Source organism: Protopterus annectens, chromosome 4.part0 (genome assembly GCF_019279795.1).
Source record: "Protopterus annectens isolate FY-2018-M chromosome 4.part0, PAN1.0, whole genome shotgun sequence".
Lineage (NCBI taxonomy): Eukaryota > Metazoa > Chordata > Ceratodontiformes > Protopteridae > Protopterus > Protopterus annectens.
This window is the reverse complement of record NC_056733.1, coordinates 980,876,204-980,900,658: the sequence shown is the minus strand read 5'-3', so window position 1 is coordinate 980,900,658 and position 24,455 is coordinate 980,876,204. Positions and strand designations below refer to the sequence as shown.

At 46.8% G+C, this 24,455-nt stretch overlaps 1 protein-coding gene across 1 annotated transcript in view; it reads right to left on the bottom strand.

The window, feature by feature from the left end:
* LOC122799708 (ras-GEF domain-containing family member 1C-like) overlaps positions 1-24,455 on the bottom strand; it is a gene marked incomplete in the record, with an annotated part of 1,592,823 nt that overhangs the window by 1,094,079 nt on the left and 474,289 nt on the right. Inside the window, 1 exon segment of the mRNA XM_044068944.1 lies at positions 18,380-18,517. Coding sequence (XP_043924879.1) covers positions 18,380-18,517 — 138 coding nt within the window.

Below are 24,455 nucleotides of genomic sequence, written 5' to 3'. Positions count from 1 at the left end.
GGTTGCAGAAATGTAAACCTTCTTACCCCATCTATCCAGCGCCCTGGAGTCTCTATCAGAGAGGGTAGGATTTTTAGCAGTAGAAGCCTTAATGCCCTTGGGTCCCTGTAAAATAGTCTCTGGATCCGCAATAGGATTTTTTAAAAGGAACTTGTGATAATCAGGAACCCTGTAACATCTGTCAGGTTTTCTGGGAGCAGGAGGCAAAGAATTAGGAGCCAAACTAGATTCTGAAAAGGCATCATCAACAATGTCTAGTACAGGAGGTATAGCTAAAGGCCTATGCTGAGGCAGGAGTAAGAAATCTCTAAGCCACTTCTTTGAATCAGAAAAATCCTGGCTTTCCCAGTGAAAATGTTCCCTTAGAGTATGTAAGGTCTCACCAAAAGAAAAATCCTCTGGAGGGGAAGCACAGGGAATACAGTCCTCTGCATCAGAATCCGCATAAGTAGATAAGGGCAAATTCAGATCATCAGAAGAATCAGAAAAAGCAGAATCCTGGTCAGAAGATTCATAAACAACTTCAGACCTAGGCCTCTTAGAAGGGGGGAGTTTGGCTTCCCCTGATTAGTGTTATAAGATTTTCAGCCATTATCATTTGTTTTTTAGGCATAGAGGCCTGAGCATGCGGTTTGAGAGTCGGTTTCTTAGGCATGGTTTGAGATTTTGGCCTAAATGAAGATGTAGGTGACGGTTTAATATGCAAGTCCATAGGTCTGAATACACCCTCAGAAGCCGGTGCCTGCATAGTGGCTCTGGACCCATCCAAAGTACAGACATCCGCAGGTTCCACAGGTGAAGCATCTCGCAGCATACCGGACTCGGAACGGGTCTCAGTAGAGGCCTGTGAGTCAGAAGTAGCGGGTATCATGGGCTGCGAAAGCACCTCACTGAGTACCGGCTAACTGGCGACTAGCTTAGGAGAAGAGTCGTTAGCAGTTTTGGGCCTCGGCGGCCTGTCTCTGTCTTTATCTAAGTTTTTTCGGAATCCCGGTAGTCGGATGGCTAACTGACGACATTTCTGGATAACTAAACCGAGAACCGAAATATTTAGTGACGAAGATATACCAACGGCAGATAGTGCACGGATTAAATAAATCACAAAACTGACAGCAGGGTACGTCGTGGTCAGGGTCTAGGCAATGAATACTGTATGAATAAAAATCTTCATGAGGTGTTTGCTTTCCACAAGAAAGGAAATTATTAACTTTTACTGATATCGGTAAGGAGCAAGAAAAAGTTTCCCCAATGGGGTACTTGGCTTTAGTTGAAGACTTTGGTTCTGAAATTCGAAAACGAAAATTTCAGGAGTCTGATGACCGGCACTTGCGAACTGCTTCTGCTTCGGGTACCGCACGGCAAGAAAGACTGATGTAATGGCATCAGCTGCATGTTTTATACCCCTGACAACCTGACGTCATGGAAGAAGGGACAGCAACTGACGTAGGACCCAAGACTTTGCTAATCAGGCTGACTGAGGGCTACTGCAAACAGATAACCCAAATGTAATGACTGCAACAGTGAAACATGAAGAACATCCAGGACTGCAACAGTGAATACACTCGAACATCTACATTTATGGTAAGTGTACACAACTGCACTACGTTCTTCGTGTTTCACTGTTGGGAGTCATCACACTTGGGTAGATTCTTAAAGCTGAGGAAGGGTGGAGGCAGTCAAGAAGAGTTGGGGCTGGCTAGTATGCCTTGCAGGACTGCTGTTGCAAAACCCGCCCTGGATTTGGAAAAGATAGGCAGGTGATAATGCTTGGTGAAGATATATACAGAACTCCAGGTAGCAGCTTCCAGGATGTCCCTGGTAGGGACTCCCCTGATGAATGCTGGAGAGGTATAAGTTGCCCTAGTGGAATGTGTTCTGACCCCCTGAGGGATTGGTTTCCCGTGGTGCTTGTAGCAGAAATGGATGCAGTGTGCTATTCACTTAGAAATTGTTTGCTTAGAAATGGCCTTGCTCTCTGCCCCTGGTGCAAAGCTGACTAGTAACTGGTTAGATTTCCTTAAGGGCTTAGTCCTATCCAGGTAGAATCTGAGCTGTCTGTGCATGTCCAAGGAATGCAGGATCCTTTCCCCTTTATTTTGTGGATTATGGAAGAAGGTTGGCAAATGGATAGATTGGTTGAGAGTCACACTGGATATCACTTTAGGCATAAAGGAAGGGTTAGTCCTGAGGGAAACCCTGTCAGCACTGAAAATAATGAAGGGTTCCACAGCCATAAGTGCTTGTAGCTCAGACACTCTTCTAGCTGAAGTGATGGCCAGAAGTAAGGCTGTTTTCCAAGAGAGGAATTTTAACTCTGCTGACGCAGCAGGTTCAAAGGGGGGGAAGCGAGAGCTTTTCCAATACAATGTTAAGGTCCCAAGCAGGGGTGGGTGCTCTCCTTGGTGGCCTTAAGTTGCTTGCCCCTCTCAGGAACTGTTTGATAAGAGGGTGAGAGAGAAGAGAGGGGGCTCTGTGTTGTAATGAGCCAAAACGACAGAGGCATGGATCTTAATGGAGGAGAAGGATAGGCCACTGTGGAGTAGATCTGCTAAATAATCCAGGATTAGAGACAGGGAGGGCAGAGTTGTGTCCTCTCCTTTAGACTGAATCCAGGAGCAGTACCTTTTCCAGTTATCATCATAGGATTTCCTTGTACTGGGCCTTCTGGCCTCAAGGATGACACCCAGCACCTGCTTAGGCTGGTTACTGGAGGAGATTTCAAGGAATAAGTCAGGCTGCAAGACTTAGGGTTTGCAGTTGCAGATGCAAGATTTGTCCCCCCTGCTGAGAGAGCAGGATTGTGTTCTGGTGTAGGTGGCAACGGTGACAGGCTGTGCAGAAGTGGGTACCAGTGCTGGCATGGCCAGTCCAGGCAATCAGAATTGTCGTCTGTCCCATCTTATTTTGAGCAATACTCTTGTGAGAAGTGGCAGAGGGGAAAAGGCATAGATTGAGAGGTTTACCCACTGGAAAGATAGGACATCCACTTTCCAGGCCACGCTGTGAGGTGCCCTGGTGCAGAATTTGCTGAGCTGGTGATTGCAGGGGGAGGTAAAGAGATCCACTTCTGGGGTCCCCATTTCTGAATCAGAAGGCTGAAGGTGCTGGGCTCTAATTGCCACTCTTGTGGGTCTAGGAGATTTCTGCCCAAGTCATCTGCCAGCGAGTTTTGTTTGCCCTGGCAGGAATTCAGCTTGCAGATCAACCTGCATGTCTAAGGCCGTGTTCCACAGGGCCATGGCTAGCCTGCAGAGTGAGTAGGAGTGGGTTCCCCCTTGCTTGTTGATGTACCACATCACTGTGATGTTGTCTGTTTTCATTAGCAGGTGTCCTGGGGAGAGTAGGGATCTGAAGGCTGTCAGAGCATGCTGCACAGCTAGCATTTCTTTTTGATTGATGTGTAGATGAATTTGACTTGGGCTCCAGTGGCCCTGAATGCACTTGCCATCCATGTGTGCCCCCCGACATAGTCTGAGGAGTCTGTAGTTAGGGTCTGGATGGTGTGAGGTTGAGTAAAGGGCAGTCCCTTGTTGTGGTTGCATGATGCCGCCCACCAAAGAAACTCTGTCCTTCGTATATGATAGGAATGGCGGTTTCCAGGTCCTGAGAATGTTGACACCAAAGACTATTTAAGTACCACTGAAGTTTCCTCATATGCAGTCTGGCATATGGAATTAGTAGGATGCATGAGGCCATAAAACCCTACGGCCTGCAGGATTTTCCTTACAGATAGCTGGGTTCTGGTGGCCATTAGAGTAAAATAGTCTCTCAGATAGGCTTGTTTTTCTGGAGTGAGGTATGCCATCTGGGATGCTGTGTCCAAGCTTGCACCCAGGAATACAATCTTTTGACTGGGGACTACTTTTAATTTCTTTTCGTTGATGGTGTACCCAAGGGAGGTTAGAAGTTTTTTTTTTACAAATGTCAGGTGCTGCAACAGCAATTCTTGACTGTGCCTGAATCAGGCAGTCATCCAAGTACGGGTAAATTTGAATATTTCTCTGTCTGCAGTAAGTAATGGCTGGGGCCAGGCATTTTGTGAATACTCTGGGAGCAGTGGACAAGCCAAAGGGAAGTGCAGAGAACTGAAAATGCATAGATCCTGTCCTGAAGCGTAGGAATTGCCTGCACAACTCTCTTATAGGGATATGCAGATAGGCTTCTTTTAAGTCAAGGGTGGCTAACCAGGCATCTTTGGCTAGCATAGGTTGAAACTGCTGCAGGGTGAGCATTTTGAATTTCGGTACCACCAGGAAGGTGTTGAGAATTGAAAGATCTAGGATTGGATGCCAAGTGCCCTCCTTTCTGGGTACCAGGAAAAGTCTGGAATAGAATCCTTGACCTATCTGTTCTGCAGGAAAATGCTGAATCGCCCTTATAGACAGCAGGGATTGAACTTGGTTTTGTGACCCTGCCCATTGGTTTGGAGGGAGGTCTGCGAACCCTGTTGGGGTTGGCAGTGAATGGAAGTAGAATCTGTACCCCTGGGATACAATGTTGAGGACCCATCGGTCTTTGGTGATAGAAATCCAGTTTTTTGTATGAAGGGCAAGTTTTCCTCCTAGGGGCACAAGCAGTTGGGCAGAGGTGATGAGTGAAGTAGAGAAATCATTGGGAATTCATTCCGTAAGGGGGTGGCTTAGCACTCCCTGCTTTAGAAGTGGAGGCACTCCATTCCTTAGATCTCTGCATACCCTGAGACTGTAGTCTGGCGGGTCCGTTTCCCCTGGGTCTAGTTTGAGACAGCCTTGAGGGGGCTGGAAAGGACCAATGTTTCGATGGGCAATGCCTACTGAATCTAGGAGGCTGCACTTGCAAAAATTATTTGACTATCTGCATAGATTTAGCTTTTTCTTACATCTTTTTAAGAACCTCTTCTGCTTTGGTGCCAAACAGATTGTCATTTTTCAAAGGAGCGTCTAGTAAATAGAAGTTATGTTCTTACCATAACATTCCATGTTAGTTGTCTTCTTCTCGCCTTCTTTCTTGCTGGATGGGTTCGGAGCCGACCTCGGCTCCGACTCGGCCACTCTAAAAGCTCGAGAGTTGGTTCCACCGGCTCGAGGCTCCCCTTATATCCCACAATGCTAGGCGGTATTACCTCAGATCTCGTTTGTAAGCTAGGCCCAGCCAATAATAACTCCAGAACTACTGGAAAAGGGAAAACCCACCTCTATAAAAGGAAGGGAAGAAGGTGACCTGAAAACCTGATGAAGGAATATATGCACAGTATAGCATATACCTATATACAATAGAGGTGGTAGAAAGAGAGGTCACAATCAAACTCCTCTAGGTCTGTCCAGGCTAGGGGGAAGGAGGGTGGGGCCGAAGAAAGAAGGCGAAGAAGACAACTAACATGGAACGTTATGGTAAGAACATAACTTCTATATGTTAAGTTGTCCATCTCGCCTTCATTCTTGCTGGATGGGACTGCGTCCCTAGCACCTTGTCCCGGGTGGCCTATCGGAACAGACTCTTGAGTACAGTGGAACCAAAATTAGCTCTATGTCTAGAAGCTAAATCCAACTTATAATGAGAAATGAAAGTGAGGAGTAGCCCATGTAGCTGCTGCACAAATGGTATCAATAGGCAGCCTGTCTTGGAAAGCTATAGAAGTAGCCAAAGCTCTAGTCGAATGGGCCTTTGGTTTGTTAGGCAACTTTTGGTGTCTAATTTCATACACAAAGGAAATCAGGGATGTTAGCCATCTGGAAAGTGATACCTTTGAAACTGAAAGGCCTTTTCTGCCTTCTGCATAAGAGACAAACAACTGGTCAGTTTTTCTGATCTGTTTGGTCCTATCCAAATAATACCTTAATTGACGATGGACATCTAGCCAATGCAATTTTTGTTCAGACCTGTTAGAAAAATTAGGAAAAAACACAGGGAGGTCAATGTTTTGATTCAGATTTGCCGCAGAGGCTACTTTAGGTAAAAAGGATGGATTGGTCCGTAAGGATACCCTATCCTTATGAAACAAAAGATACGGTGGTCGACTGCTGAGTGCATGAAGCTCTGAGACCCTTCTAGCTGAAGTAATGGCTACCAGAAAGAGAGTCTTCCAGGATAGCAATTTCAATGAACAGGAGGCTGCAGGTTCAAAAGGGGGAAGAATTAAAGACGTGAGAACTAAATTAAGGTCCCAAGAAGGAGGAGGATTTCTTATAGGAGGTCTAAGAAGAAAAACTCCCTTCAAGAAAGCTTTGCAAAGCTTGTGAGACATGATGGCAGAATCTGAGGTGCCCACATGAAAGTTAGATATAGCTGCCAATTGAACTTTAAGAGTAGAAGGAGATGAACCTGCATGGAAGAGTTCAGCTAGAAAATCAAGGACTATTTGGATGGAAGCAGTGAAAGGATCTATGTCCCTTCCTTGAGCCCAATAGGCGAAACGTTTCCACTTACTAAGATAAATCTTCCGAGTGGAAGATTTATGGAAGCTATCAAAATATCTCGAACAGAGTGAGATATTTGAGGAAGCCTGGCTAAGGTTGGAATTGGAGGAACCAAGCAGTGAGGTTCAGAGAGGGGAGGGAGAGATGTAACTGACCCGATTGATGGATCAAAAGATCTGGAACTAGGTCCAGATGCCAAGGTTGCTCCAACAGAAATTGATGTAGAAAGGGGAACCAAACCTGTCGAGGCCAGTAAGGAGCAATGAGGATCAATGAGGCCTTCTGAGCGATAGCTTTCTATATCACTTGAGAGATTAGTGGGAAGGGAGAAAATGCATACAGAAGTCCCCGGGGCCAAACTTGGACTAGAGCGTCTCTGCTGGGCTGGCCTGGTAACGGGAATAGGGTGAAATAATCTCTGCACTTGCTGTTTTGGAGAGTAGCAAAAAGGTCGCAGCAAGGCTGACCCCACTTGAGAAAAATTTTCTCCAAAATAGAATCTTTCAGAGACCACTTGTGAGGCATGAGGATAGCTCTGCTCAACTTGTCCGCGATTAGATTGGACTTCCCGGGGATGTGCGTTGCTATCAGAAACCGCTGAGAAGAAATCGCCCATTGCCACAGTCTGAGTGCTTCTCGACATAGGGGATAGGACCTGGTTCCGCCTTGTTTGTTGATATACCACACTACAGACATGTTGTCCGTCTGGATTGCTATCGTTCCCAAGGGAAGAGAGTCTTGAAGGGCTTGCAACGCTAAAAGCACTGCTCTCATCTCTAGAACATTTATATGCAAGTGGCGTTCGTCTGGTTGCCATATGCCCTGGACTGTTCTGCCCTGATAATGTCCCCCCCGTCCGATCAGGGAGGCGTCCGTTGTCAGTGCAGCAACCGTTGGGTAAGGAACAAAGGGTCTTCCCAGGAAGAGCTGGGGGGAAGAAATCCACCAAAGAAGATGATTCTTGCATGCTTGCGTAATCATAATGGTGTGGGACATCGGAAGTTGCTGGTAGGACCATTGTGTGAAGAGCATCCATTGCAGGATTCTCATGTGAAATCTGGCTAATAGAAGTAGAGGGATAGCAGCCGCCATAATCCCCAGTACTTTCAGAACTAATCTGGCTTTGACTCTGTTGCTGTGGAAGAGAAGGGAGACCAGTTTGCATATGTCTGCTATTCTTTGGTCTGTTAGTCTCAGACATGTTGACTGTGTCTAGATTTGCCTATGAAGGTAATAGCGACAAGGCGACAAAACAGACTTTTCGCAATTTATTGAGATACCTAGCTTTTGACAAATGCGAAAGGTGTAGTCTCTGGCTATTAGAAGAAGATGCTTGGTAGGAGCTGTGAGGAGCCAGTCGTCCAAATATGGAAACACCTGGAATCCTTGACGTCTCAGGTGAGAAGCTACCACTGCCATGCATTTGGTAAACACCTGGGGGGTAGTGGTGAGACCAAAGGGCAGGGCTCTGAATTGAAAGTGACTGGTTCCCAGCCGGAAGCGGAGGAATCTCCTGGAGCGTCTGTTCATTTTTATATGATAGTACGCATCCTGGAGGTCTATAGAGCACATCCAGTTTTCCTTTCCCAATAGGGGTAGGATGGATTGTAGCGTGACCATCCGAAATCTTGTTTTCTTGACCGACTTGTTCAAGATACTGAGATCCAAAATGGGTCTCCAGTCCCCTGTTTTCTTTGGAACCAAAAAGAATTTGGAGTAGATTCCGGATCCTTGCTGGTCTGCTGGTACTGGCTGAATGGCTCTTTTTGCAAGCAACTTTGAGATTTCCAACACTGCTTGATCCCTTTGAGCGGGTGGAACATCTGGAAGGGATTTTTTTGATTGATTTGGAATACGAAAGAACGGAATGGAATAGCCTTCGGAAATGATGGACTGTACCCACTTGTCTTGAGTTAGGGATCGCCAGGCTTCTGGGTACAGTGACAATCTTCCCCCGACTGCCTCCGAAGGTGGACAGTCGGCCTCCGAAGGTGGACAGTCGGGCAACACCTCAGGGATGCTGGAAGGGCTTATCGGAAAAGGTTTCTCAATTGCCCTGGTTCTGCGGACCCCCTCTGCCTCTAGGGCGACGTCTACCATTATTGTTCCCCCCTCTGCCTCTGGAGGGGAACCGACTCTGTGCGTCAGGCAAAGTCCCTTGAGATTGTTTGCGGAACCACATTTTCCCACTTTTCTGGCCTTTGAGGTAAGGCCTCGAAGGAGTAGAAAAACGGACTCCGACAGCAGAAAGAGTTTTGCCATCCGTCTCGCACCTCGTCAAGGTTTCTTTCACTTGAGGACCAAAGAGATGATCCATCAAAGCGGGAATTAGTGAAAGACGCGTTTTAAAGGGTCCAAAATTGCATAGCCGCATCCAGGCATGCCGGCGTAAGGCGACACCTGTCCCTGCGGCTCTGCTCGCTCCATCAGCCGCATATGAAAGGAGGCGCATGGAGGAGTTAGCTATAGAGTTTAGGGTAGCCAGCTGAGCGTTCATCTTGTCCTGAAAACCCGCAGCTGTAGGGTCCTTCAACATCTCACTCGCTTCCTTGATCAAGTCTCTTTGAAGACGAGTGAAATGGCATAGGTAGTTCAGCAAACGCATAGCAAAGGTCGCTGACGAAAACATCCGCTTCCCGTACCTGTCCATGGACCTAGATTCCTTGTTAGGAGGATGGACAGGCACCGAAGGGATCAGCTAGTTCCTTCTTAGTGGCAGCAGCTACCACCATAGCATCCACAGAAACTCCCTTGGTCAGAAATTGCTTATCTGCTGGTGCTGTGATAAACTTTGACGGTCTCCTGGGGGTGGGGTCCACTGAGTCAGGAGCCGTCCAAGCCTTTTTTGCTACCACCTGCATGAGGGGGTCAAAGGGGGGGGACACCCAGGAGGTGGAAGGGCGAGAGCCAAATGCCTCAAGATACACAGATTCATCCTCCGAAGGGTTAAGGGCTGGCCAATTTCCCCTCTGTTTCAGGATTTCTAGAATGTCTGCAAAGGAGACATCTTCAGAAGGGGAACAGGGGGAACCCTCGGAATCCTCTAAATCTGTGTCAGAGGTGACAGACTCAGGTGAGTCTATGTGCTTCCTCTTACACTTTCTCTTCCTAGGGGCTCCCCTGCCAATTCAGGAGAGGCCTCGGAAGAGGATGAGATCTCCACAGGGGATTCTTGAGGAGCTGGCTCTCTGCGGTCTGGGATGAGGGAGTGAATAGACATAACCTGAGGCACCGAAGAGGGAGGGGCGGACGGAGTCGACTGTGGAGTTGAACCAGGTTCCAACACACTCCGCATGACCTCGAACGCACCCCTGTCAGGCAGAGCCAGAGGTCCCGCTCCAGCTGAGAACCCCCCTCGGCACAGACAGTGATGGCTCCGAGGCCGATGTCGGAGCCGAACTCACCAGCGCCGAAGCACCGAGAGGGAGAGCGGGGTCGGACAAGGGTCCGATGCCACTCACCCCCTCGGAGCCGACGAGGGAAGTCCGGCGCCGAGATTCTTCCAAGGAAGAAATCGGAGCCGCACGGAACCGAAGACAATTGTATCGCTTCCGTTGCTACCACAGTCTCGGTTCCGAAACGCCCCGGCTCCGAGCTCAAAGGAGTCGGAGGAGGAACATTTTGAGGGATAGGGTCAAACATCGACTCATGAGTCGGGCTCTGAAGCATTTGGGCCAGTGCCTCGGACTTAAGAAGTCGACTCACTACCCTCTGAAGGTCATGATCCGAAAGCCTCGATCTAGAGGAGTGAGATCTATGGCTCCGTTCAGAGAGCAAGGGAGACGCTGGAGCCGAATGAACGGAGCCAAGGGACGGTGACCTGGACCTCTTTCTAGATGTCGGTTCCGATGGTCTGATCGGAGCCGACCCAGGAATTTCCAATGCCTCGGCTCCAGCCAGAGCCAAGGGAACCACAGAAGCTGCAGTTCGAGACTCATCGGCTCCAGCCGGAGCCGATGTAACAGTAGGTTTCGAAGCCTTAGGCCTCGACTCAGAAGCTGGAGTCGAGGACCTAGAAGCCTTAGAGGGTTTTCCCGAAGTAGCAGTAGGGGAACCCTCAGGCTTAAGCAAACCTCTTAAAATAAGTTTGTTTTTTCTTTCCTGCAGGACTCTAGGGCTGAAGCCATGGCATACAGCACAAGAGTCCTGCAGGTGTAAAGGTCCCAGGCAGTATACACAAGAAGTGTGACCGTCTGTCAGAGACATTTTCTGACAGCACGAGTCACACTTCTTGAAGCCTGAGACCTTTGACTCCTTAGACATTTTCAAGGAAAGTGTAACCACACACACAAACACACCGATTACACTATCCACAAGGTTAACTAAAAATATTAGTTCTTTTTCAGATCCCTAAAAGAAAACACATACACTCCACTAAGGGGATGGAAGGGCCCGAAGGCCTAAGGGAAGAACTAATAAGTTCTTGAGGAAAAAAGGGTGGATAAACAGGAAGGAAAGGGTCAAAATCCACTAAGTTAAGGGAATTAACTATAAAAGACTAAATTAAGGGGGTTTAATTTAACTATAGAGTAATCTATAATAACTGACCTGAAGCCGGTAGAAACAATACACCTCGATCGCTGTAGCGGCAAACGAGATCTGAGGTAATACCGCCTAGCATTGTGGGATATAAGGGGAGCCTCAAGCCGGTGGAACCAACTCTCGAGCTTTTAGAGTGGCTGAGTCGGAGCCGAGGTCGGCTCCGAACCCATCCAGCAAGAATGAAGGCGAGATGGACAACTTAACATCCTTGATTTGACATGGTCTGGCAAGCTTAAGCCAGGCATGCCTTCTCAGTACAGAACCAGTGAGTGCTGCCCTGCAAGATGCTTTTAGGGCGTCAAAAGCCACACTGCAATGTATGCTTGCTGACTTGGCTTGCAGAATGCATAAGCTCTTGTAAATCTTTATTTTCTGCTCAGTCTGTAAAGGTAGCTATTTTTTTGCTTAATAAGTTCCATAACATGTTGTTGGTACTTCAGCATGTAAAATTGACAATTCAAAGCCCTAATGGCGAGAGTTGCAGAGGTATATACTTTCTTACCCCATCTGTCCAAAGCTCTGGAATCCCTGTCCGAAGGGGGTGGGATTCTTAGCTGTAGTTGCTTTGATACCTTTAGGCCCCTGGGAGATGGCCTCTAGGTCAGCAGTAGGATTTTTGAAAAGGAATTTGTGAGAGTCAGGTACTCTGTAGTACGTGTCTGGTTTCCTAGGAGCAGGGGTTAAAGTAACAGGAGTTAAACTGGATTCCATAAAGACATCATCCACAACATCCAGGACTGGGGGTATTGCTAAAGGCCTATGTTGTGGTAAATTTAGAAATTCTCTGAGTCTCTTTTTGGATTGAGGATAGTCTTGGCATTCCCAATGGAAATGCTGTCTTAAAGTATGTAGGGTTTTACCAAAAGAAAAGTCCTCTGGAGGAGAGGGAATGGATTCCTTTGCATCAGAATCCGCATAAGCAGATAAAGGCATGTCTTCATAATCAGATGCCTCAAAGTCATCGGACTCTTGGTCTGTTGAGGCTGCTGGGGACTGGTCTCTTTTCCTCTTAGCAGGGGAAGGCTGGCTTCCCCTAATCAGCATAATAAGGTCTTTCTGCCATTTTAAGCATTTGATGTTATGGCAAGGGAGCAGGTGCATGCACTTGGCTCTTCGGTTATCTAGGCGGAGCGCATACTATTGGCCTTACAAACTTGGTAGTTTTAGACAGAATTTAAGACGCGAAAGAAGTCATCGGTTTGTGTCGAACATCGGTAATGCGAAGTGCTTCCTCAGAAGCTGGTGCCTGCTCAGCGGCTTCGGAGCCATCCAAGGTAGAGACATCCATAGGTTCCATAGTCGAAGAAGAGTCTCGCGGCATACCGGACTCCGAAGGAGTCTTGGTAGAGGCCTGCGAATCCACTGAAGCGGGCATCAAGGGCTACGAAAGCGCCTCACTGAGTACCAGCAAACTGGTGACTAGCTTAACGGAAGCATCGTTGGCAGCTTTAGACCGGTGCAGTCTGTCTCTGTCTTTATCCTTATATTTTGTCGGCATATCAGTAGTCAGATGGCTTACTGAAGCCATTTCGGAATACGGAGATAGAGAACAAAAGTATTTAGAGATAAAAAGGGCCCGACAACGGGTGGTTCGGGCATCGAACAAGACACAAAACCGACAGCGAGGTACATCGTGGTCTGGTCCTAAACAGGTGGTGCAGTAAGAATGAAAATCTCGGTGTGGTATTTGCTTTCCACAAGCAAGACAATTGTTAACTTTTTCTGACATCGGTTAGAGCAAGAAAAAAGGATCCCCAATGGGGTACTTAGCTTTAGAAGACTTCAGGATGATTCAATTCTTAAATGAAAAACTCAGGTAGCGGCCAACCAGCACTCATGCGAACGGCTTCTGCTATGGGCTCCTCTGCAAGAAAGACTGATGTAATGGCGTCGGCTGCCTGATTTTATACCCCTGACGACCTGATGTTAGTCCTGGAGCAACAGCAACCGATGCAGAAATGCTAAGTCTCTGGTATTCGGGCCGACTAAGGGCTACCTACAGGCAAATAACCCAAGTGTGATGACTGCAACAGTGAAACAAAAAGAACATCGGGTTCCACTGAGTCTGGAGACTCTCACAGCTTTCAACAAACTAGGTCCATAAGTTAATCAAAAGGCGGAGACATCCAAGTGGTGGAAGGGTGAGACCCAAAAGCCTTCAGCTATACAGACTCTTCTCAGAAGGGTTGATGGGCTTCCAGCCGCCTCTCTGCTTAAGTATTTCCAAGATGTCAGCGATAGAGACATCCTCAGTGGGCGAGGGTGGGGACCCTTCCGACTCATCAAGGTCTGTACCGGATGTGATGGACTCCTCTGGGGAGTCTAAATGCTTCCTCTTGCATAATCTCTTCCAAGGGACTTCTTCAGAAGGGTATTCTGGAGAGGTTTCTGAAGAGATGGGTTCACCCAGTGGGGGCATCCTGAGGCTTAGGGTCTCTCCGCATTTTTGTGGAAGCAGTGCTGCTGAGAAGTGCCTTTGGGGGAAGAATGTCTCGACCTGAAAGTGAACCTGTCTGTGGAGACAGCACTCTCCTCATCACCTTGAATGTCCCCCCACCCCTGATCCAAGGAAACGCACGGCTCCGAGGAACCAGAGGGCATCCCCGGAACCAAAGGGGCTGGCTCCAAGGCAGATATAGGAGCCGAGCTTACCCACACCGAAGCCCCGAGAGGCAAGTTTGGATCCGACAATTGTCCGACCCGACATTCCTCCCCAGACCTGAGTGGAGAGCATCAGCTCCTAGACTCGAGTTCAAATGGAACAGAGGATGTCGGAGCAGTTGTCGGAACCAAAGATCCTGGGATAGGTCTCGGCTCCAATGGTTCCACTACAATCAGTTCAAGACATTCTGGCTCTGAGGTTCCAGATCGGATCAGAGGAGAAATTGATGGTGAAGGGGTAGTCTTGGTCAGTTCCGAATGCCTCTGGATTGGAGCAGACAGCAGTTTGGCAAGTGCCGGTGTCCATAATAGCCTCCACACCACACGATCCACATCATCAGAGAGGCTCCTGGAGGATAGAGAGGAGAGAGCAGGAGATCTAGTAGACTGCTGCTTAGGGGATCTCAAAGTGGTAGAAACCGGCTCCAATTCCAGGGACTGGCTCCACAAATGAAACTCCATCAGCACCGACACAGAAGGAGCCGAGGTAGTAAGCTTTTCAGGCCCAACAGTCTTTTGGTTCAGAGATGACACTTTAAGTAACTTTTTTAATGGCTCCGATCAAGCACTGAAGGAGGAGGACCTCTTTTCTGACTTTGAAAAAGGGAATTTTGACCAATTTTGTACAACCCTGACCTTCCTCAATTGCTTCTGTGATGGGGGCCTTCAGCAAACCTCTCAAAATAAGCTTATTCTTTCTTTCAAGCAGAACTCTATGGCTAAAGGAGTGACAGATGGAACAGGACTCCTGTAAGTGAACTGCTCCAAGACAGTACACACAAACAGTGTGACCATCAGTCAGCGACATTTTCTGATTACATTTCCCACATTTCTTGAACCCAGAGGGTTTAGCTTCCTTTGGATCCTTAGACATTATACGTGTAACAACAACACAGCAACAAATTACAAGAAAAAATATACTTTTAAACTAGGACTACTTTTTTTTTTTTTTTTTTACTTTACAACAAGCCAAAAAACACTCAGGGAAACGCCCTTCAAAGTAAAAAAAGAAAAAGGGCAGTTCTGTAGGTTAAATGAATATGCCTAATGTTTAGAAGGAAAGGTAGGAAGGGAAGAAAAGTCCTCTAAATTAAACAGGCAACAGCAGCCCTCTAATTTAAACAAGCTTGCGTGGTAATTCAAGGGGAAACAAGGGAAAAAAACTCAAGTTCACAACAGCTCTCTAACTTAAACAACCCTGTAAATAAACTAAACAAAAAGTAAGCCCTCTAACTAAAAATGGGCTTAGGAAATATAAAGTTTAAGCCGGGATAGGGAAGGGAAAAGGCCTAGAGAAGGAAAACAACAGCCAACAGAAGCAAACACACTAAATCTAGTAAATCTATTCAATAAACATCAGAAGAAATATATTTACATTAATTAGCTGACAATTATCCAAAAAAAAGGAGAAAGACATTTCCACTTAGCCAGAGCCAGTATGGAAGCAGCCGATCTGGTTTAGCGGCAAACGAGATCTGGGGAGCTTTCCTAAGGCATGATGAGATCGTTTTCAGCCACGAGCTGGTGGAAGACTTTGAGCTTTGTAGAAGACTGAGTCAGAATAGAGGATTGGTTCTGAACCCAACCAGTAATGAATGAAGGCGAGATTGGACAACTTCACTTCATGAGTTAATGGAACCCAGCACTGACTTTCTCCCAGCCAAATGGGAAATGGCAACCATTATCCCCCTGCAGAAAATGGGTCCATCAACAGACCATGGGAACTACAGACCCATAAGCCTAACAAGCCTTACCTGCAAGGCCATGGAGAAAATCACCACAGACCTTATTAATAAAATATATAGGCGACCTTCAAACTCTTGACCTGACCCAGTCTGGTTTTGTCAAGGGTAAATCATGCCTGTTAAAACTGGCATCCTTCTCCAAAAATGTCCCCAAGCCCTGCATGAAGGCAAATCAGTGCATACTGCCTATGTAGACTTAGCCAAGGCCTTTGACCCAATCCCCCACTTATGCATCATTGAGAAACTCACCCAGTTATAGATCAACCCACAAGTCAATAGGTGGAAATCATGCCTGTTAAAACAGGTGTCCTTCTCCAGAAATGTCCCCAAGCCCTGCATGAAGGCAAATCAGTGCATACTGCATATGTAGACTTAGCCAAGGCCTTTGACACAATCCCCCACTTATGCATCATTGAGAAACTCACCCAGTTATGGATCAACCCACAAGTCAATAGGTGGGCAGTCAACTGGATCACTAACAGAATACATAGTCAAAGCTGGGGATTCCACAGGGATTGGTGTTTGGTCCTCTACTGTATGGGATCTATTTCTCAGTACAGGCAAAAACAGATGGTCTGTGGCTGACAAAGTTCGCTAATGACTGCAAACTGGGGGCAATCACCGAATTCCCAAACTATGTCAACATACTATAAAATGGGCTTACACAGACAAATGATTTGGTGCCAAAGCCATGGTCTTAAATTCAACCCAAAAAAAAAGCATCATTCCCTTTGCAAAGGGGGAATTTCCCTGCAATCTACAATATTAATATCACCCTAAGTTCAAACTCAGGGGTGAGAGATTTGGGAACGCAGGTTGATAGTTGCCTTAACTTTAATCAGCATGTGTCCACAGTGGTGAGGAAGGTCTTCTACACTGGTCATCTCATAAGTAAAGGCACAGCATCCAGAGTGAAGGAGGTTAAAACTCCCCTGTACTTGTCACTCATCAGACCCATAATAGAGTACAATGCTCTCATTTTGTATGTACCACACCAGACACCTGCAGCAAATGGAGAGACCTCAGAAGCTTCTCATTAAGAAAATTCAGGATCGTCAGAACATGTCCTACATGGAGAGACTGAAATCAGTGTCCCTGTACTCTGCAGACCAGTCTCGGACCCTGCCTTAATGGAAATGCTACACATCCGCAAGTCAAATGGGACAAGATTCAATTGATCTAGGTACCTTAATCTGGCTTGCAACATAAACAGAACTTGCTGAAGAGACAGCTATGTCTCCCAGAGGTTGCCACTCCTCTGGAATAAACTTCCAATTCAAGTCAAACGGAGCTCCTCTATAACCCTATTTAAGTGCAACTTGGACAACTGGATGGGAAACTGCAAATTTGCCCCAGAGGTTTCACCTGTGTCCCTCCTTGACAGGGGCAGTTGGTGCTGATCACACATTTGGATCGGCAAATTAGGACAGCGTAGTGGTGCAGCAGTAGCATTGTCACCTCACAGCAAGAGGTTCTCCGGTTCGATTCTCAGCTGGAGTGCCTTCTATGCAGAATCTGCATGTCCTCCCTGCGTTCATGTAGGTTTTCTCTGGGTACTCCTGTTTCCTCCTACGTTACAAAGACATGCATCTAGAGCATTTCTCCCCGGGCCTCCACTGAAAATTGCGTTTGTTCTAAGTCTGACTTTCCCGGTAAACAAATGTTAAATAAAAATAAAATTTGTTTACAAATACAGACTATATCTCCTAGTCTATAAGGAAATAAAGGTATAAAATGGCTAGGCTAGTAAGGGCCCCAGGGCCATTAGCCTAGTAACCTCATATGATCCTATGATCTATGGACACATTCCATGTTTTGCCTGGGTTAAGGGCCCCAGGGCCATTAGCCTAGTAACCTCATATGATCCTATGATCTATGGACACAGTCCATGTTTTGCCTGGGTTAAGGGCCCCAGGGCCATTAGCCTAGTAACCTCATATGATCCTATGATCTATGGACACATTCCATGTTTTGCCTGGGTTAAGGGCCCCAGGGCCATTAGCCTAGTAACCTCATATGATCCTATGATCTATGGACGCAGTCCATGTTTTGCCTGGGTTAAGGGCCCCATGGCCATTAGCCTAGTAACCTCATATGATCTTATGATCTATGAACACATTCCATGTTTTGCCTGGGTTAAGGGCCCCAGGGCCATTAGCCTAGTAACCTCATATGACCCTATGATCTATGGACACATTCCATGTTTTGCCTGGGTTGATGTCAATGAGGTTAAAGATCACCATTATCCTCAGTCGCATCAGAGCAGGAAAAGATTTCCAAAGTTAGTTTTTTTTGTTTTCTTCCTTTTGGATTGTAGCAAAAATGTTTGCCTTTAGAATGAAGACCCTAACTGGCACTTTAGGCACCACATGCAGAGGTGCAAAAAGGAAGTCACACATGGATAAAATACTTTCACAAATCCTAATATGGAATGATGTCGGTTTCTTATATTTTTTCCAGCCTTTGATCAACACTATTTGTTAAATATGTTCTACCTAAAATGCAACGGTGTACAATTAATTCTGCTAGGGGCAGGTTCACTCTCACAGAAATATCCAGATTTCATGCCAGCTGCACACATCGACTTACAAAGTTGGAGAGAGAGAGAGGAGTGCCTAAAGCAGAACCAATAATCCCAGCAAGGATGCCAGTCTTGTCACAGGACACATGCAAACATTCAGTATCAGCTCATCTGGTTTCATCTCAATGTTTATGCTGTTCCACACAAACTTTCACTTCTTTTTGTCTTCTCTGTTTCACTTCTCTCCATGCCAACTTTCACACAAAAACACAGTGTTAGCTATTTCCAATGTAAATGATTACTCTAGAAAAGCTAGATTATAATTCTGTTCATATGAAGTTCCAGACTCGGTCCTTAATTAGAAATAAAGTTTCAGACTTAGTCTTTAATTAGAAATAATTAAAGTTTCAGACTCTGTCTTTAATTAGAAATAATTCTGAGCTCAATGAAGTTTATACAACTCTTGCAGCAAGTTTCTGCTGAAATTCCTTCCAATTATCCTTCCACAACCTTACCTCATCACAAGATGCAATCCTATGAAACATATCAGTCAGCTGGTCAACCATCCGTTCATCCTGAAAGTCATGGGGGAATGTTTCAGTCCACTCTGTCAACAACTGCAGTAACTTGGGCCCAAATTTTCGTATTCTTGCCTAGAATGCAGACAACAGAGTTAATCATCTTTAATGGCTGAATGACAGTCTACAAAAAGAAGTGATGTCTTACCATAACGTTCCATCTGTGTTGTAGATCTTTATTCATTCATTACTGATAGGACTTCAGTTCCGTCCTCAGAACCGACACGGCCGTTACCAAGCTCATGCCAGCCAAAAACTCTCAGCTAAGACCTACCCATAATGCCCCTTCTCAGTCTCTTCAGATCGAGTTTGCCCACCCTTATATTATAGAGATAATAAAAGAGACAGTAGGAGGCTCTGTCTGAGCAAATACCTTAACTAGGAAATCCTAAAATTCACCAGGGGTCCAGGCACGGGGAAGGAGGGCAGGAAGTAATGAATGAATAAAGATCTACAACACACATGGAACGCTATGTTAAGACATAATGTCTTTATCTGATGTTGTAAATCTTTATTCATTCCTTACTGACAGGACTGAGTCCCCAGCTACTTGAGTCCTGAGTGGCCCTAAGGAAGGAAATTCCTGTGCACCATAGAACCAAAAGATGCTTGTTCCCTGAAGGCCAACTCCAATTTGCAATGAGTGATAAAGGTATGAGGTCTTGCCCAAGTGGCTGCTTCACAGACACCATCCATAGAGGCTCTGGAATGAAAAGCCACAGAAGTAGCCATAAATCTAGTCGAATGAGCCTTTACTCTGGAAGGTAAAGACAGTTTATTCTGATGGTAGATAAAGGTAATGATGTTTCTAAACCAGAAAGATAAGAGTCACTTTGGAGACAGGTTTACCCAGCTGGGTCTCGCAAAGACCATAAACAAATGATCCATGTTTTCTGAAAGATTTAGTTCTGTCCAAGTAAAAATGAAGTTGCCTATGAACATCAAGGGTATGCAAAAGATATTCTCTCTATTTGAATGTTGAGGGAAGAAAACCGTCAGGTCAATAGATTGGTTAATTGAAAACCCAGAAATGACCTTGGGCAAGAAGGATGGGTCAGTACGTACGGACACCCTTTCCATGTGGAAAATCAAGTAAGGTCTCTTGACACTCAAGGCCTGCAACTCAGATACTCTTCTCTCTGAGGTAAGGGCTACTAGAAGTAGAGTCTTCCAAGACAGAAATGTTTTATCACATGAATTAGAAGGTTTGAAAGGAGGGCTTGTTAACGACTGAAGCACCAAAGTCAAGTCCCAAGGCTCTATGTGGGGGCTTGACAGGAGGTTTAACATGCAATACTCCTTTCAAGAAGGTTTTGCACAGACATAACAGAAGAATTATCAAATCCATTGTGAAAATTTGCGATAGCTGCTAAATGTAAAGTAACTGTCGATGCTGAAGCTCCTGCATGTAGAAGGGTAGTCCGGTATTGTAGGATCTTCTGAATAGCCATAGAGAAAGGGTCTATGTCATGACCTTTGGCCCATATAGAGAACCTAGCCCACTTACTAGAATAAATTTTTCTGGTGGAAGGTTTGTGTGAAGTCGGAAAACTCTCATGGACAGGAGATGAAATATCAAGTAGCCTGGCAATCACTGGAAGTGGAGAAACCAAGCTGTGAGCTTGAGGCTGTGGAGATGGGGGTGATCAGTCCCTGAGGGTGAGATAGCAGACCTTGGGATTGATCCAGGATTCACGAGCTGTGAATCAGATGAGGCCGTAGGAAAGGGAACCAGACTTGAAGGGGCCAATAAGGGGCAATGAGAATCACTTTGCTTCTCAACCTTTGAGCTTTCTGGAGGAATTTCGGGATGAGGGGAGACGGGAGAAAGGCATACAGCAGACCCGGGGGTCAATCATGCATAACAGCATCCCTCGCTGACTCCCCGTGAGGGGGGATCAGGGCAAAGTAGCTTCTGCATTTCTTGTTTAGAGGGGAAGCAAACAGGTCGCAACAAGGCCTGCCCCAATGGCGGAAGATCTGATCCGCTATTATAGGACTGAGGGACCACTCATGAGACATCAGGATGTTCCTGCTCAGATTGTCCGCAATAAGGTTGGAACTTCCAGGAATGTGCGTTGCTATAAGAAAGCGGTTGTAAATTATCACCCAGTGCTAAATTCTCATGGCTTCCCGGCACAAGGGGTAAGACCTTGTTCCGCCTTGTTTGTTAATATACCAGACGACTGACATGTTGTCTGATTGAACTGCAATGGTCCCAGAAGTGAGGGAAATATGGAAAGCTTGCCGCACTAAAACTGCCCTCAATTCCAGGACATTTATGTGCAAAATGGCCTCCATAGGGGACCAGGTAGCTTGGACTGTCTTTCCCTGGAAATGACCCCCCCCCCAGCAGGGAAGCATCCGTGGTCACCGTGACCCTGCACTGGGGAAGACAGAATGGTCAACACCAAAGATTTGAGTCTGGCTTCATCCACCAAAGCATTTCTTTCTTGCAAAGATTTGTAAGGTGTGTCAAGTGATCGAGAGGATGGGTTAAGATCGACCACTGTGAAGAAAGGAGTCACTGTACTACTATCATGTGCAACCTCGCCAGTGGAACTAAGGTAATGGTTGCTGCCATAGAACCCAGTAATTGTAGTACAAGGAATGCTGGTACAAAAGTCTGTTGGAGGAGGACTCTAATCTGGCTTCTTATTTTTGAGAGCCTGTGAGGAGGAAGGGAAGATTGACAGGATGTTGTGTCGAAGATCGTGCCAATAAATTCCAGTATTTTTGTTGGGAACATTTGAGATTTTTCTGTGTTGATCATAATCCCTAAGCAAAGAGCAAGGCCTTGAGTGTAAGAGAGGCTGTGGATGAGAAGATTCTTGGTTGTGGCAGTAGAGAGTCAATCGTCTAGATACAGAAACACCTGGAATCCTTGTAGTCGAAGATGAGCTACTACAACTGCCATACATTTGGTGAACACTCTGGGGACTGTCGAAAGACTGAATGGCAGTAACCTGAACTGGTAATGATTGGCGCCCAGCCGGAAGTGGAGAAATCTCTGGGAGCGCTGGTCCATCTTTATGTGGTAACATGCGTCCTGGAGATCTATAGAACACATCCAATTGTTCTTCCCTAAATAGGGGAGGGTGGACTGTATCGTGACCATCTGGCATTTTTGAGGTTTTATGAATTTGTTCAGTAAGCTGAGATCCAGGATTGGTCTCCAGTCCCCCTGTCTTTTTTGGCACTAAAAAGAACCAAGAGTAAAAAAACGGATCCTCTCTGGTCTGGTGGGACTGGCTGGATGACTCTTTTTCTTATCAGCTTTTCGATTTCTAAGGCTGCTACCTCCCTCTGACTGGGTGGAACATCGGGGATTTGTTTGACGGGTCTGTGAGTAAGATCGAATGGGATATTGTAGCCTCTGGATATTATTCTCTGCACCCATGCATCGGTAGTGATAAGTTGCTAGGCTTGTAGGTGCAGGGAAAATCGAACCCGACTGCGTCCAGAGGAAAGTAATCAGGCTGCTGCTCAGGAGCGCTGGTAGGGTCGGCTGAAGAAGGAATATCTAGAACCCTGATTGCGCAGACCCCTCTGGAACGAAAGGGGTGACTTGCAGATGAGTTGCCCCCTCTGCCCCGGGGGGATTGCTCACTATTACAAAAAGATCCTTGGAACTTCCTGAACCACAATTTTCCTCCCCTCTGGTTCCTGGAATAGGATCTCTGGGGGATGGAAAAATGTATGCCCCACAGCAGACAAGGTCTTTCCATCTTTCCCACTTTGTGATAGTGTGTCTCTTACTTTGGGACCAAAAAGGGAAGATTCGTCAACAGGTGCGTTGACGAAGGAAGATTTAAAGGGGACTGCAAAATCACACAAACACATCCACGCATGCCGTCTCATGACGATGCCCGATGCGGCTGCTCGAGCTGCCCCCTCGGTGGTGTGAGATTATCAAGTGCACCAAGGAGTTTGACATGGATTCCAGGGTAGCCAGCTGTGAGGGGACAGTGTCACGCACGTCATCAGGCAGTACCCCTGCCAAGAGGTAGACATTTCAGAAATTAGGTCTCCTTGGAGGCGAGTAAAGTGTGCCAGACAGTTCAGTGATCGAATGGCAAAGGTTGCTCAAGCATAGGTCTGCTTCCCCAGTCTGTCCATAGCCCGAGACTCCCTGTTCGGGGGATGAACAGTGGAACTATCTTCTGCCAGTTCCCTCTTGGTGACCACTGCCATGACCATGGAATCAACTACCAACTGCTTGGACCAACTGGGCTGCTCTTTGGGGGTGGATAAAATTTTGTTTGGCCTCCGGTGGACAGGTTCTATGTTGTCCAGGGCCTTCCAGGCATGCTGCAAGATCAGTTTACAAGCTCATCTGCAGGTGGGGTCACCCAGGAAGTAGATGGCCAAGCACGGAAGGCCTGCAAGAACACCAATTCCTCCGAAGAAGGGTTAGAGGACTTCCAGTCTCTCCTCTGCTTAAGGATCTCGAGAATGTCTCCAAATGAGATGTCTGCCGGGGGAGACCGTGGGGACCCTTCTCCCTCATCGCAATCGGTGTCCTCAATGATAAGATTCCTCAGGGAAATCAAGGTGCTTCTTCTTGCACCGTTTCTTCCAGGGTGGCTCCCCAGTGGGATCTTCTGAGGAGGACACTGGAGAAAGGATTCCCTTCAAGGGAAGGTCTTGTGGCTCTCAAGCTCGGGATCCTAGAGTAGGGGGTTGGGACAGCTGCATGCTAGAGTGTATTCTGGTGCCGATGCCATTGGTGCTGACTGCGAGCCTGTTGAGGCAAGGACCCTCTCCATCACCTGGAAAGCAGGCCCACCCAAGGAGGGATGAGAGCCTGGAACCGAAAAGGACAACCTCAGAAGTGGAGTCAACCCTGCACTGGGAAGCCCGCCTCCAGGTGAGGAGCTCCGAGAGGACTGGTAGCTGTCGATGGGGCCGTGGCCATAGACGGTGCCAGTGAAAAAATAGGCGCCGAACTAGGAACCAAGGTGCCGACAGCCTTATCACTGCTCCAAGAGTGTACCAGTTCCAACGGAGCCATTGCGCCAGGAGTAATCTATGCCGACAAGGGAACGTCTGCAGTTGGAGCAGAGACAGTATGCACCTGGGTGGTCATTGGTACCGAAGTCTCCGGGGCCTGGGAAGAGGCTGGAGGAGGATATACTGGTGAGTATGCCGTGAAACGTTCCATTCCAAAGAAGACAGAAGACCTAGCAGGGGTGGGCAATCCTCTAGCTACCAGAAGCTGGTCCACAGCCCTCACTACATCTTGTTCTGAAAGGATCTTGGTGGATCTGTAGGAGGTTGCTGAAGGAGAGTCAGGTCTTTCAAGAAAAAGGCTAAACTGGTGCCCCAAAAAAGGTTCCTAAGTTGGAGAACATCTGGTTCTGGGAAGGTGTTCAACCTTTGGAACTGACGGGGTCATTGTTTGTGGAGACGTATAAGCTATCGGCACCATGGCCGGGGATGGTGCCAATGCAGGTATGGTAGTCAAAGCTGGTGTCAAGACCAAGGATGGCACCGAGGACGATGGTGCCGAAGTTGGTACCATAATAGAAGTCAAAATTAGAGGCGGTACTGAGGGAGAAAACTGAGCCTGGTGCCGAAGTTGTCTGCGCGGAAGGTGCCGGAGAAGCTCGGTGTCTATTCGGTTCCGAAACGGACGGAAATGTAGGAACCAAGTGACTATTTCTCTGTGTTTTTTAGTCTTAGGAGGTGGTGATACCTCCATCCCAGAGGGAGTTTTCATCAAGCCCTTCAATATCAACTTGATTTTATGCACAGCCAAAGTGCGACTGCTGAAGCTGGAGCAGATATCACATGAAGCATTTATGTGGTCAACTCCCAAACAATAAAGGCACCGAGCGTGACCGTCTGAGTTGGGCATCTTATGCCCAACACTTATCGCACTGCTTAAACCCCAATTTGGCTTTTTCAGACATAATGACACACACCATACTAGTCCAAGCAACAAGGTAAACAGTCAAACAACAGCAACAACAGAGTTACAGAGAAAGGCTTTTTATTTATTTATTTTTTT